The 14463-nt window shown below is 37.2% G+C and overlaps 2 protein-coding genes across 2 annotated transcripts; both read right to left on the bottom strand.

Annotated features, from left to right (window-relative positions):
- Positions 1-271: 271 nt before the first annotated feature.
- On the bottom strand, positions 272-3006 carry LOC122000288 (serine carboxypeptidase-like 18). Its single transcript, XM_042554742.1, has 14 exons — positions 2702-3006; positions 2482-2627; positions 2339-2415; positions 2133-2255; positions 1959-2061; positions 1849-1886; positions 1683-1784; positions 1516-1599; positions 1278-1442; positions 1128-1199; positions 927-1045; positions 733-846; positions 606-651; positions 272-514 (listed from the first exon to the last, which is right to left on the bottom strand). Exons 1-14 carry the CDS (start codon positions 2860-2862, stop codon positions 431-433), a joined length of 1434 nt encoding a protein of 477 aa, XP_042410676.1. The 5' UTR covers positions 2863-3006; the 3' UTR covers positions 272-430.
- Positions 3007-9671: 6665 nt separating this feature from the next.
- LOC122001841 (serine carboxypeptidase-like 18) lies at positions 9672-12684 on the bottom strand. The gene is made up of 14 exons (XM_042556797.1): positions 12451-12684; positions 12228-12373; positions 12085-12161; positions 11882-12004; positions 11706-11808; positions 11581-11618; positions 11360-11461; positions 11211-11294; positions 10973-11137; positions 10824-10895; positions 10600-10718; positions 10407-10520; positions 10280-10325; positions 9672-10188 (listed from the first exon to the last, which is right to left on the bottom strand). Exons 1-14 carry the CDS (start codon positions 12576-12578, stop codon positions 10105-10107), a joined length of 1401 nt encoding a protein of 466 aa, XP_042412731.1. The 5' UTR covers positions 12579-12684; the 3' UTR covers positions 9672-10104.
- Between the last annotated feature and the right edge of the window lie 1779 nt (positions 12685-14463).

The raw sequence follows: 14463 nt of genomic DNA, 5'->3' as shown, positions 1-14463 counted from the left end.
AAGTCTCGATCTAAACTTTATAATGCTCATAATTGTTTAGTGAAATAGTTAAGTACAGTTAAATTTAAGATTAATTAAGTTACTGAAATGAAAATTAAGTTCAATTTGATTTTCCTTTTAAGCTCGAGTTTGATTCTTTTATATGTTATCAAGCTCTTAATTATTTTTAATTATTCGGTCATAATTTAAAAATAACCTTGGCAAGAGTTTTAAGTTTTATGTTATCATCATTTAGAAGTAGTTGATACAAATACAAGTTGCAAATACGAACTATTAGCATGACATAGAGACAATGGCTATTTTCACTTTATATATCTTTTACATAAGTGATAACAGGTGATATACAAAGCAATCACCATTGTGGTGTGTTATTTTGGTGTGTTTTTTTTTTCATGAATTGTCTTCATATTAAAGATGAGGGAAAAACATATCAGAGAGGTACATTGGCAATCCACCTTGAGATCATAGCTTGGCATTCTTTCGGTTTGTACTCTGGAGCTGTGTGACCAGCACCCTACATTAAGAACACAAACAATTGATTTCTAACAATTTGCTTTAACAAGTAACGAAAAAAAACACATCGATCTCATTCATTTTCATCTCACCTTTACCGTTGCAAATGTCAAATTGTTAGAATACGCCATTGTATACCTATCGCAATTGCATGAAGAGCAATTAGAATAATCTCACAAAAGTTGAGTTTTATGTAAATACAAATGTTCTAAACCTCACCCGGCAACTTGACCATCGACAAACCAAGACCTCCAATTATCGACAATAGAAGAATTCAAAGACTTTATCCATTGTCTTGTCCCCAGAAAGGGTATCACCAAATCATGATCACCACTGAGAACGAAAAAGCTTTATGAACGACAAGAAGTTCTCTAACAAGCCAACAAATAAATTTTTTGTATCGACTTAATCACCTGTAAACCAAAGCACGATAGCCTCTTTGCAAAAGGCTAAGATGATAGTCGATGTTACTACCAAATCCGTGCGTGTATGGTAAGGTAAAATTGCACCTCACCCATTCTTTAATCGTCCCCTTCGACAAAAAGTGTGTTACTCATGAGGCTTTGTATTGCAAAATAAGCAAATAATCGAACCAAAAGGAAGAGCTCCGGTACCTGTTTGATGGCGAGGGCTTTCCTCACAGTTTTACTGTTAGCCCAATAGTATGATAGAACATAAGCATAAGTCTGTGATCAGACAAAAGAAAACTGATAAAATGTGGGTGGCACAATGAAATCAGAGATCCATTTCAGTCGAGTTCTTACTCGACAACTAAGGTCAGGCAATGGGGGTGGTCGAAGAAAATGCAAGTTCTGCTTCGAGTATCTCTTATCAAAAGTCGCAAGCATACGACGATGCAGATGGTTGGCTTCAATGTCAGGAGCACATGCCATTTCCAAAATGTGACCCTGATTAATTTCTGAATAGAACTGGTCCATGAAGCTTGGCAATCAATACAAGTTGCAGTATGTTCATGACAAGGGAATGCATGTATAAACTCACATGGTCATATGTGTCGAGATATTTCACACATTGCGAATTGGTGGGAGTCCGATAATCTTGTCCTAAGCAGCTTCTTTGTGTCATCTAACAGTTCAGAAAGTAAGGTGATATCAGAGATCATTTCGATACATTTGATCCTAATTGATCGATAATGGGGTTAAGATTACCTCAAATAAGTCATCAGATATGATCCCCATGCCGTGAGCATAAGGTAATTGAGAATTCTTATCTACTTTTCCTCCTGTGACTGGATTGCCAATCAAGTAACCCTGAAAGTTCCAAATTAGGTTTTTCCCCTTCATTGCCAAGGGCCCATCAATTCAAGCAATTTACCTGGAGGTTAAGTAGTGGTTCTTTCCCTTCATTAATACCTGAATTACAGTAAATGAAAATGGCATGTAAATTACACCCTCATCAATTGTTTACATTAAAAGTAGAGTTACCTTCCACCACTTTTTTGGCCACCATAGGTACAATTTTTCCAGCGTATGAATCCCCAGCAATGTAGAGGGGATTGGAGATGAACTGTGGGTGCTCAACAAGCCACTGCAAAAGTGAAAGATTGCATCTTTAAGGCACTTACAGTAATTGCACCAGGAAAATATGATCTTTCCCACCTGTATGAGAAACTTATAAGTTTGTTCAGACCAAGACGTGTCGTTGGCATCATACCCTTCATCTTTTCTTGAGTATGAGAATCCAGAACCCATTGGGGAATCAACAAAGATCACGTTGGCTACCTGCATGTATGTTTTCACGTAGACAGGATCAAAAGCATGCATACAATTTCCTCCTCGATTACTAAGCAATAAGAAGAAGTAACCTTGGTCCAGGAATAGGGATTGTAAACTAAGCTCGGGAAGCTCCCGTTGTACTCGGCTGTCACAAATTTCAGGGGACCTGCGAGAGGATTTCTATTATGAAACGAGAGTAGTTAATCGTAGCAAATAGGGGAATTTCACCCACCGATTTCGAAGACCAAGCCACTGAAGGCAGAGCACCTGGGACCGCCGGTGAGCCAGAGGAACAGAGGGTCCTCCGCCGGCTTGCTCTCCGACTGGATGAAGTAGTAGAACAACTCGCCACCGTTCTCCTTGTCCACCTCCACGTACCTGCATCAGTGAAAGCTGAGCTTCATGGAGATCACATAACCCACTTAAGCACGGGCAGCAGCTAGCAACCAAACCCTGTCTCTAAGTAGAAGGGCAAAGGGCCTCGGAATCCAGGCAAATGGGTGATCACCGAGGCCGATAGAACAGAGGAGAATAAACAGAGGAAGATCAAGATGAGTGGAAAAAACAGGGGAGCTATCGCCATCATCTTCTTCTTCCTGCCTGACTGCTTCATGATCACAGTCCCGGGGAAGAAGTAGCAGAATCCTACCGGAGAAATCTGCGTAATTGTGCCCGAAATGATTTTTTTTCCTGTTCTTTATCTTTACAGCCGTGGCAGATCTTCATGGTTTGGCGTGCACAGAGTCGTAATTTTGGATTGTCGTGTACGTAGTAACTAATGCTGTTGTCCGTCAAGTACATATACGGTGTAGAGTTTTTCTTGAATATTTTATTACTGTCGGAGGGATTTATTTGATCGATACAACAGATATTCGGGCTTTAAAAATATCAATATGATGTTGTCAAATCGGAGTAATACATTTCGGTCATGAGAGGTGCTTTTCGCACCCCTCTGACAAGCACCCCTCCCGGTTCCATCTTCAATCTTTTATTTATACCCTTCAATCTCACTTCTGTTCGTTTTTTTTTATTTGTTTTTTTAAGTTTTGTTTATTTTTTTATTAATTTTGTTTTATCAAATTTTTTTTTTATTAGAAGAGGTAATGTAAAAGGAGGTATGTTCTTGTCAAGTGTTAGAGACAGTAATTTAAAAAAAAGAATGATGTTATATATATATATATATTAAAGATTGAAGGATGGATAATTTAAAAGAGATGTTTTTCGTATCCATATATTTTTTTCCGGTCCCATCTTAAATTTTAATTTTACTCATGTTTGTAATCTTCATTGAAAATTTTAGTAGTTATTATCAGTAAAAATTTTAAAACTAATAAAAATATTAATAATTAATAGTAAATACACTTATAATTTATAAATAAATAAATTTTTAAAATGAAAAAAATGGTAATTCAGTTAGTCTAATTGACTATCCCTGTATGACCGGTTTGGTCCTACGGAAGTTTTCTATCGGCTATCAGAGTAAATTAAGAAGCACATGTGATGGTCAGCTCAGAAACCCAGCATCTTTTGATTGCACCCCTCATTTGGAGGTAATTTTTTTACAAATACGTCATAGCTGGGAATTGAACCACGGGTGTCTCGGTAATAATTTAAATATCCTACCGCATCATAACCCCGAGGATGGAGTCAGATCTCCTGGTCCACAAAAAAATAGACCAAGGGATGGACCACTCTTAATTGTGGCTGGATCGTGGTCTCGTGACCACGATCCAGTCACAATTGATTACGATACCTTCCTAGGTTCACCGTACCCTCCAAGTTATAGTTTGGGTCGGAGCGAGCGGCCGAAGGCCGTCTCAAAGTCGTCGGAGGTGGGCAAGTGGCCAGACTGCTAGGTGTCAAGCGTAGGCAGCTTTCGGACGGCCTCCAGCCGCCCGCTCCGACACAAACTATAATCTAGATGGAACGATAAATCGAAAAAGGTATCGCAATTAATTGCAGCTAAATCGCGTTCAAGATCCGGTCGTAATTAAGGGTGGTCTATCCCTTGCTATACTTTTTTGAACTAGAAGATCTGCTCCTCCCGGGGTCATATAATAATACATACAAAAAAATCCTAAAATATATAAAAATAAAAATTTTAATTAATATTGTCTTTAAATTTTGCTCCGACATATTTGAAGGTGTATCTATTACTTCGTACCACAAATAAACATGTGTCATATAACGAGTAACATATGTTAAAAATTATATAAAATAAAAAATAAAAAAATTGATTAAAAAAATAATAAATAAAATTGATTTAAAAAACTAAATAAAAATTAAATAAAATCGAAAACAAAAAATTACAAGTAAAAGAGTTCAAATAACTTGTTATTAAGGAAGAGGGGTAGAAAGGACATTTCAAAGGGAAACAAAAGGGTGGTGTGTGTCAGGGGAGGGGGGAGAAGCAATTTACTTCGGTCATTTCGTACACGGGCGGAGCCAAGTGATGGGATACCCGGGCTACAGCCCGGGGTCCAAGGCGGGAGAAAAAAAAAAACTTTAGATTTTCTGTAGAAAAATGAAAAAAAATTAAACAATAGTAGAAATCAGCCCGGGTGTCCGTGTCGACATAGCCCGCAGCCCGGGTGAATCACCCGGGCTGGCTCCGCCATTGATTTCATAGAATATTTTTGGTCGGCTTTCTCAAAAATTAATCCTGTGCATTTCTATAAATCAAGTTCGCATTCATCAGCTCAATTATGTCCTAGGGACAACTCAAAATACTCCGGAATTATGATGCAGCGATAAGATATTTAAGTTATTAATCAGACATTTATATTTTGAGTCTTAGATATGATGAATTTGTAAAAAAAAATAAATTAAATAGGGCATTTAACTAAAGGATGTTGGACTCTTGGGCTGTCTGCTGCGAGCACTTCCCGATTTATCCTGGTGGTCGGTGGAAAACTTTCATGGGGTTACACCGGTCATCCTAGGCTCGACGTTATCCAGCCTGGTTAATTATTTTTTTAGGGACAACTCGAAATAATACATGGTAATGATAATGATAATAACAATAATGATTATATTTATCTTAGATATTTTTTTATAATTTATTTTTAAATTATATGAAAGAAGATAAATTATAAAAACAATTGTCGTCGACTGTTAAATAAATAGGGGTGGGAACACATATTCCTTGTTTTAAAGGATTCATCTTTTATTTTTTTTCCATAATGATCCATTAATTCTTCAATGATCATAATCTCTAAATCGGTAGATTCTTCCATTACAATAATAACAAGATTAAACTTGTTTTTTTTAAAAAAAAAACGTAAATTACCCTCTCAATTATAACAGGGATAATTTCTCTAAGTCTTTTTATTTATTTGATAATAGTAAAAACTCTCGTAATAATCACTTCGTTGTGGAACACAGAATCAAAAGCACATTTTTCACCTTGTTCACTCCTATAATAGAGTTGTGAAGCATCTTTTACGTTTTTTTTATGTTGTCTCATTAGTTATTTTCTCAAATAGACTTTATTTAATGGTATCAAAAGACGATTTACTTATCCCAGTGCTTTTGTCAGCTCGTCCCTAAGCCAAAACGTTATGGATGACGGTGAGAGTATATTGATCTCTTTTTCTTCCTTTTTCCAAAACATCCTCTGATTTTGAGGTAGAATTATCACATCTGAGGGTTAAAATCATTTTCAATAATATCACATACTTCTTGGGATATGAGTATAGTCTTTATTCTAAGTGAGTAATTCTCATACTTGAATTTGATAAGTGGAAGGTATTGAAAAAAAAAAGATTTTGATGACATAAACTCTGATACTACTTTGTTAGAAAGTAGTGGACTCTCAAATAGCCTTTGAAGAGAAGTAGAGTTGTAGTATAATGACTTGTATTAAAAAAATACTTGTATTGCAACTTTACATTACATGACTAGTTATACTATCCAATAGAAACTTTTAGACTATACTCCATGATTAGATACATGAACTTATTCTATCTAGGTACATAAATTATAAGATTCATATTTCACTTAGTTCATGCACATCAACCATTTAGTATGGTTCATGTATTCAAGTTTAATATAATTCAATTTCTATCAATTGGCAATTAGCAGCTTGACCTTCTTGACAGTTCAACTATTCCTAATGGCTTGAATATCCTAGTAGTTCAGCCAACTTGGTAACTTGAGATCATCAGCTCACGCCATCATATAAATGTGATTTTGATTTGTAATTCAATTCAGACTATTCTCTTGTAACAACGACAAATATCTTCAACAAACTTTAAAAGAAGATTGCCAAAAATAGAGAGATTTTCCAACAATCATAAAACAAATTCTGTTTTGTTGAGATAGTCATGAAAGGTGTTGAGAAGCAGGATGCTCAACTCGTGGCGATCTCCTCCCAATTGTAAATGTTCCAATTAATAATATGGAAGAGATAGAAAAGTCCAGTGGGTTGAACTTCAAATGGTGATAACAAACGATGCTCTTCTACCTGACCATGTTAAAGCTGACCCGACTCTTAATGAAGAAACTGCCCAAGCCAGCTGAGGATGCTATTGATATTCAGACCATTAGTACAGTGTAAGCATGGAACCATTCAGAGTTCCTCTATCGAAACTACATCATCAACTATTTTACCGACTCATTGTACATTATGTATAACTTGAAGAAAATGGCTAAGAAATTGTGGGAGTCTCTGTATAAGAAATACAAGATGAAGGATGTAGACATAAAAAAGTTCATTGTTAGTTGATTCCCAGACTATAAAATGGTTGACTCTAAAATGAATCAACCAAGTCCATGAGCTTCAGATAATATACATGAAATTCACTCACAAGACATAGTGTTCAGTGAAACTTTTCAGGCGGTTACTATCAAAAGGACTTGTTCTATGTCTATCTTATTAATAAGATTTTTGAAAAATTCATCAATGGTTATACTACATTAGCACGAACTTCAATAAATACGAGTTACCATCTATCAATATTGAAGAGAGATTATCTCTTATATATAGTACTCTAGAGTGATTGAAAGTCTCATGTATTTAATGAGTTGTACATGACTAGACCTAGCCTATGCAATAAGTAAATTAAATAGATATACGAGTAATCCCGATGTTAAACACTAGAAAGGGATAATGAGAGTATTGAGATATTTGAAGTATACTAATGATTATAGAATGTACTATACGAGATATTCTATTGTGATAAAAAAATATATAGCAATGTAAATTGGATATCTAATGTGAAAGATTCAAAGTCTACGTGTGGATATTTATTTAGTTTGGAAGGTGCAACCATTTCATGAAAATATTTTAAGCAAACTGAAATAACTAGATATATGACAAAATTTGAGTGTGTAACTCTTGACAAACGTAGTGAAGAGCCTAAATGATTACAATAATTCTTAAAAGATATTCCTAAATGACTGAAACTTGTATCGATAATTTGCATATATTGTAATAGTCAATCAGTGATTGTACAAACATAAAGTCATCCTGTAAAATTGTAAGTCTAGACATATAAGTCGTAATAAATACAATTAAATAATTACTCAAGAGTTATTACTGTTGACTATGCAAAGTCAAAGAATAATCTAACAGATATGCTAACGAAAGGGTTAAATAGAGAGGTAGTCGCAATCTCATCTCGAGTAATGAGAATGATGCATGCAGAATATGTTCGTGCAAAGAAATCCTATGCTGACTAGAGATCTCAAAAACTAAGTTTAATGATACAACCTAATTGCATTGACTAAGTAGATCAATGTGGTGGGAATATCCAATAAACTAGTGATACCCATAAAAGATGGAGGTTAAACATACAAATTTTAATAATCCAGTGGAATAATGCAAATTACTCTTAAGACCACGCTATGTGAAAAAGAAGTGGAAGTGGGACCACTTCAAAGATGATTGAAAGACATAATTTTTAGAACTTTTCACAAAACCAAACATATTCATGATCAAGAACAAACACACCTATGAGAATTGGATTGTATTAGAGAAAGTCCTTAGTGAAATATGTAAATGGTTATACAAACGATAAAATAGTTGAAAGACATTGTATCTACTGGTCAACAGGTAAGTAAACATGTCTTCACAAGGAAATATTCAAAGGATAAAACTTACCTATCCTATATTGAACTCAATTGTTGAATATTACCTTATACCTCTGTTTTCATTTATGTAAGAGGATTGATTGTTGAAAAAATATGAATGAAAAAAAAATGATAGATGGAAGGAGATTCCATTATGAATGGGATGTTAGTCTCACATTAGTAGTTGAGTTGCAGCAATTAAAAAGATGAGCTGATTATTTACGATGAGCTGAACCCAATATCTAAATGTTATCACTAAAAATAAAACGAATAGAGATGAGTGAAGAAAGACCGTCGGGGAAAACCTGCTTGCTAATTGATGATACTTTATTAAGTTTTATCTCGATTAGGCCAACATTTGATGCTCATATATATTATATCGTACTCGCACGTAAGTCAAACACAGATAGGAAAGGTCATCTATATCCTTGTGCAATTACTTTAAAGATGCAATTTTTTATTGGACCAGACAAGTATAAAATTACAAATGAAAGGTAGAATTCAAATTACAGCTTATCTGATCCGACAAGATCAGCCAAAATTTTAAGAATGCAAACTAGAGATTTGGGAGAGTCGAGTCGCACAAGCACTGAGGGAAGTCTAGGTACTTGGGAGACAACTAAAGCACTTAGGGAAGTCTAGGTGCTTGGTAGACAAAGCTAAATTGGGTGCTCGAGAGATTTTGTCGAGTGTCTGTACTCAGCAGCCGAGCTAAATATTGACTAAGAAGATAGCCAAGGTTAACATAGTTTCCCTCAAAAGAGTCTCTCATCTATACCTAATCACAATATCGATCATCAAGTTGTGTTTCAATATAAAACCAGTCATATTACCGTCAAACTCCAAATGTTAGACTATTCTCTCATTCATATTAGAATCATTCTTCCATTCATTTTCCCTTCTAATATGGGACTATTCTCCAATTTCATCCAATTTTTCATTCACTTTTCCAACATAGTTTAATTCTTCTTTGTTAGAGGCTTTTTTTGGATAGAATTGTAAACAAGTTGCTCATGATTGTTTAGTGAAATAGATCTAATTTTTCAGTCACTTTTCCAACGTAGTTTAATTCTTCTTGGTTAGAGGACTTTTTAGGATAGAATTGTAAACAAGTTGCTCATGATTATTTAGTGAAATAGATAAGTGGAGTTAAATTTAAGGTTAATTAAGTTACTATTAAGTTCAATTTAGTTTTTAAGAAAAAAAAACCTAGATATTATCAAACTCTTAATTCTTTTTTATTATTCAACCATAATTTTAGAAATAACCTCAACAAGAGTTTAAAGTTGGATCTTATTTTTGAAGTAGTTGGTATAAATACAAGTTGCAAACCAAAACTATTAGCATGAATTAAAGACAATAACTATTTTCACAATTTTATTGTAACAAAAGATGATTACGTACACTTCAATCGTCTCTCACAATCTGTCCCCAAATTATGTGAAGAGAAGTAAACTACATAATCAACTTATAACCAATCATCAAGTGGCTAGAAGGGGAAGAAGTTTTTTTTCCTTGATGTCATGCGCCAGTCGAGAATTGACCCCTTATTCCATTCTAGTAAAACTATCATCCTCTAACTAATTGGGCACTCGTATGGACTCTATTTTCACTTTTTTCCTTATACACAAAGTCTAAGATTATTATTAATATATCTTTAAAATAAGTGACCATGGATGATATACAAAGCAGTCACCGCCATTGTGGTGTGGTATTTTGGTGCTTTTTTTTAATGAATCATCTTCGTATTAAGATGAGCCTTCGTGATGTAGGGAAGAACATATCATAGAGGTACATTTGCAATCCACCTTGAGATCATAGCTTGGCATTCTTTCGGTTTGTACTCTGGAGCTGTGTGACCAGCACCCTACATTAAGAACACAAACAATTGATTTCTAACCATTTTCTCTAACAAGTAACGAAAAGAAACACATCGATCGTATTCATTTTCATCTCACCTTTACCGTTGCAAATGTCAAATTGTTAGAATATGCCATTGTGTACCTATCGCAATTCCACGAATAGCAATTAGAATAATCTCACAAAAGTTGAGTTTTATGTAAAAACATCTGTTCCAAGTCTCACCCTGCAACTTGACCATCGACAAGCCAAGACCTCCAATTATCGATGATAGAAGAATTCAAAGACTTTATCCATTGTCTTGTCCCCGGAAAGGGTATCACCAAGTCATGATCACCACTAAGAACAAAGAAGCTTTATGACCGACAAGAAGTTCTCTAACAAGCCAACAAATAATTTTTTGTATCGACTTAATCACCTGTAAACCAAAGCACGATAGCCTCTTTGCAAAAGGCTAAGATGATAGTCGATGTTACTGTCGTATCTGTATGTGTATGGTAAGGTAAAATTGCACCTCACCCATTCTTTAATTGTCCCCTTCGACAAAAAAATGTGTTGCTCATGAGGTTTTCAACAACATGCTCTGTTTCTTAGAATTGCAGAATAAGTAAATGATTGAGCCAAAGGGAAGAGCTCCAGTACCTGTTTGATGTCGAGGGCTTTCCTCACAGTCTTACTGTTAGCCCAATAGTATGATAGAACATAGGCATAAGTCTGTTATCAGACAAAAGAAAACTGATAAAATTTGGGTGGCACAATGAAATCAGAGATCCATTCAGTCGTGCTCTTACCCGACAACTAAGGTCAGGCAATGGGGGTGGTTGAAGAAAATGCAAGTTCTGCTTCGAGTTTCTCTCATCAGAAGTCGCACGCATACAACGATGCAGTGGGTCGGTTTCAAAGTCAGGAGCACATACCATTTCCAAAATGTGACCCTGATTAATTTCTGAATAGAACTGGTTCATGAAGCATGCCGATCAATACAAGTTGCAGTATGCTCATGACAAGGCAATGCATGTAAAAACTCACATTGTCATTTGTGTCAAGATACTTCGCACATTGCGAATTGGTGGGAGTTCGATAATCTTGTCCTACACAGCTTCTTTGTGTCATCTAAAAGTTCAGCAAGAAGGTGATATCAGATATCATTTTGATACATATAACAGGATTAAGATTACCTCAAATAAGTCATCAGAAATGATCCCCATGTTGTGAGCATAAGGTATTTGAGAATTCCTATCTACTTCTCCTCCTGTGAATGGGTTGCCAACCAAATAACCCTGAAACCCATCAATAAGTAAAGACTTTTCTTTCGTATACTATCAGACGCAACGATTCAGAGATCAAAATTAGGTTATTTCCCTTCATTTCCAGTGACCCATCAATTCAAGCAATGTACCTGGAGGTTAAATAGTGATTCTTTCCCTTCATCAATATCTGGATTACAGTAAATGAAAATGGCATGTGAACTAACATAGCAAAGGGATTCTCACTTCACAATAGCTACTTTAAAAGTAGAGTTACCATCCATCACTCTTTTAGCCACAATAGGTACAATTTTTCCAGCATATGAATCCCCAGCAATGTAGAGGGGATTGGAGATGAATTGTGGGTGCTCAACAAGCCACTGCAAAAGTGAAAGATTGCATCTTTAAGGCACTTACAGTAATTACATCAGGAATATATATGATCTTTCCCACCTGTATGAGAAACTTATAAGCCTGTTCAGACCAAGACGTGTCGTTGGCATCATACCCTTCATTTTTCCTCGAGTATGAGAATCCAGAACCCGTTGGGGAATCTACAAAGATCACGTTGGCTACCTGCATGTATGTTTTCACGTAGACAGGATCAAAAGCATGCATCCAATTTCCTCCTCGATTACTGAACAAGAAGAAGTCACCTTGGTCCAGGAATAGGGATTGTACACTAAGCTCGGCAAGCTCCCGTTGTACTCGGCTGTCACAAATTTCAGGGGACCTGCGAGTGGATTTCTACTATGAAACGAGAGTAGTTAATCGTAGCAAATAGAGAAATTTCACCCACCGATTTCGAAGACCAAGCCGCAGAAGGCAGAGCACCTGGGACCGCCGGTGAGCCAGAGGAACAGAGGGTCCTCCGCCGGCTTGCTCTCCGACTGGATGAAGTAGTAGAACAACTCGCCACCGTTCTCCCTGTCCACCTCCACGTACCTGCGCATCGGTGAAAGCTGAGTTTGATGGACATCACGCAACAAACGTAAGCACGGGACGGCAGCTAGCTAGCAAACCCTGTCTCTAAGTAGAAGGGCAATGAGCCTCGGAATCCAGGCAAATGGGTGATCACCGAGGCCGATGGAGCAGAGGAGAAGAAACAGATGAAGATGAGTGGAAAAAACAGGGGAGCGTTCGCCATCATCTTCTTCTTCCTGGCTGATTGCAAGATCACAATCCCGGGGAGGAAGAAGTATCAGAATCCTATCGGAGAAATCTGCAAAATTGTGCCCAATATGATTTTTCGTTTCCTCGTTCTTTATCTTTACTGCATGGTTTAGCGTGCCCACAGTCGTATCGTGGTTTGTCGTGTACTTAGAAACTACTGCCCCACCTGTATGGTGTAGAGTTTTTCTTGAATATTGTATTATTACTAGTATTGGAGAAAAATGTCGTCTGGAATTATCTTATGGCGCATTATATATATATATATATATATATATATATATATATAGTTGCAATAATTATACAGAAACTGTTATATTGTATAATGATGAAGTAATTGTTATAATTTATAATAGTTATTATATAGTAATTACTATAATTATACAGTAGCTACTAAAATTATAGAATAAGAAAATTTTGACTGATTTAGAGGAGAAGGAAACTGAGGTGGCAACTCTCTCCACGTGGCTGAAGGAATTGCAGGAAGCGCACGTTGCTCTGGCGAAAGATCTAGAGACAAAGAAGGCAAATCTAATCACTAGTACTAACCGGGAAGCTGCCCTTCGAAAACAATGGGAGATAGGCTCGGCTACCTTGAAGTCCCTCCAATCGGACCTGTCTAAGGCCAAGGAAGAAGCTGTCGCCACACATCAAGACCTTGGTCCGAATTGATGCGGATAAGGCCAAGGACGAGCTAAAAGATTACCAGGCTAGTGAGGCTACTAGTCTGGAAGCTTATAGGATCGCTTACCTTGCCTGTGGGGCTATTTGGAGCGAAGATAGGTAGCCTCAATGATTGGATGGTCTGCTACGGAGGGGTGGGAGCCCTGCAACAACTTCATGAGAAAGGCTACCTCCGGTTAGCCCCTCCTGCGGATTTCCTGGACAGAAGTCACCTTATATGAGAGCTTCCCGATGATGTCTTCCCGACTTTTGAAGATTAGTGTGTGCTTCCTGTCTTCTACCTTTGATCTAAGCCTTGTCCAGGACCGGTGTGTAGGCAGACTATTTTTGTAATGCCTAACTGTATAGTTCGTTAAACATTTTTTCTAATGATCTATGCTATTTTTCACTAAATATGTTCGCATGATTTGCTAAGTGATTATCCCTTCTGTAGTGGTTTTGTTGACTTAGCCTCTGTGTAAGCGTCGAGGATGCAACCGATCGGGTTTTCATTGCTCGATTAGGCGTACAACTCGACTAGTCTGTTTAACGTCCCGACCGCATTCGGTCATTGGGTGACCCAACCAGTTACTTTGGCGGGCCGGTCTACTTTAGGATGTGCAACCGAGTTCTACGCGATCGAGCTATGCGCCTGGTTGTGAGCCAAGGTACTGGAGAATCCTGAGAATAAATCACTATAGCGTCGTATATTCCCAAAGCCACAACAAGCCTCTATCCCCAGCATGTCTATCATCCTTGCTTTCTCGAACACTCCCCTGTGGCCCAGTTCTCAAAGATGATCCTACGGCTGGCGCTGCTCCTATATTTATGAATGATGTCAGCTACTTTGAATACAAATCATTTGATGGGCGCTGATGATGAGGCCCTCTATGCCCCCTTTGGCAGCTATAAATATCCTTTCCCCTCAGCTTTACTAAACTTTCCACCTCTAGAGTAGGCCTTCCTCTTGTCTCCGGTACCGGTGGTGCTCTGCCCCTTGTGCTTTTTTCCTTGTCCCATGGATTCCCCCGCACCTAGCTACGCTCCCGGAGTTTCAACGTTTACTGGCATGGACTTGGACGACCTTCACTTCACCAATGAAATTCCCAGGGCCATGGACATCATCATCCCCTCTGAGATTCACCGGGTTTCTTCACCCCTCGTAGGGTACACGACATTCTTCAAGGAGCAAGTTGTTACTG

Source organism: Zingiber officinale, chromosome 7A (assembly GCF_018446385.1).
Source record: "Zingiber officinale cultivar Zhangliang chromosome 7A, Zo_v1.1, whole genome shotgun sequence".
Lineage (NCBI taxonomy): Eukaryota > Viridiplantae > Streptophyta > Magnoliopsida > Zingiberales > Zingiberaceae > Zingiber > Zingiber officinale.
The sequence above is the reverse complement of the archived record's forward strand: the minus strand, read 5'-3'. Positions and strand labels throughout refer to the sequence as shown.

Bases quoted from the DNA above. Each gene is read 5' to 3' on its own strand.
- LOC122001841 (XM_042556797.1), bottom strand. From the start codon at position 12,578: ATGATGGCGAACGCTCCCCTGTTTTTTCCACTCATCTTCATCTGTTTC. The intron at 12,374-12,450 runs GTTTGCTAGCTA...ACCGATGCGCAG, and splicing joins CCCTTCTACTTAGAGACAGG to GTACGTGGAGGTGGACAGGG. The intron at 10,326-10,406 runs GTGAGACTTGGA...GAATTGCGATAG, and splicing joins GTCGATGGTCAAGTTGCAGG to GTACACAATGGCATATTCTA.
- LOC122000288 (XM_042554742.1), bottom strand. From the start codon at position 2,862: ATGAAGCAGTCAGGCAGGAAGAAGAAGATGATGGCGATAGCTCCCCTG. The intron at 1,785-1,848 runs GTAAATTGCTTG...TGGAACTTTCAG, and splicing joins AACCACTACTTAACCTCCAG to GGTTACTTGATTGGCAATCC. The intron at 515-605 runs GTGAGATGAAAA...TTCTTAATGTAG, and splicing joins TGACATTTGCAACGGTAAAG to GGTGCTGGTCACACAGCTCC.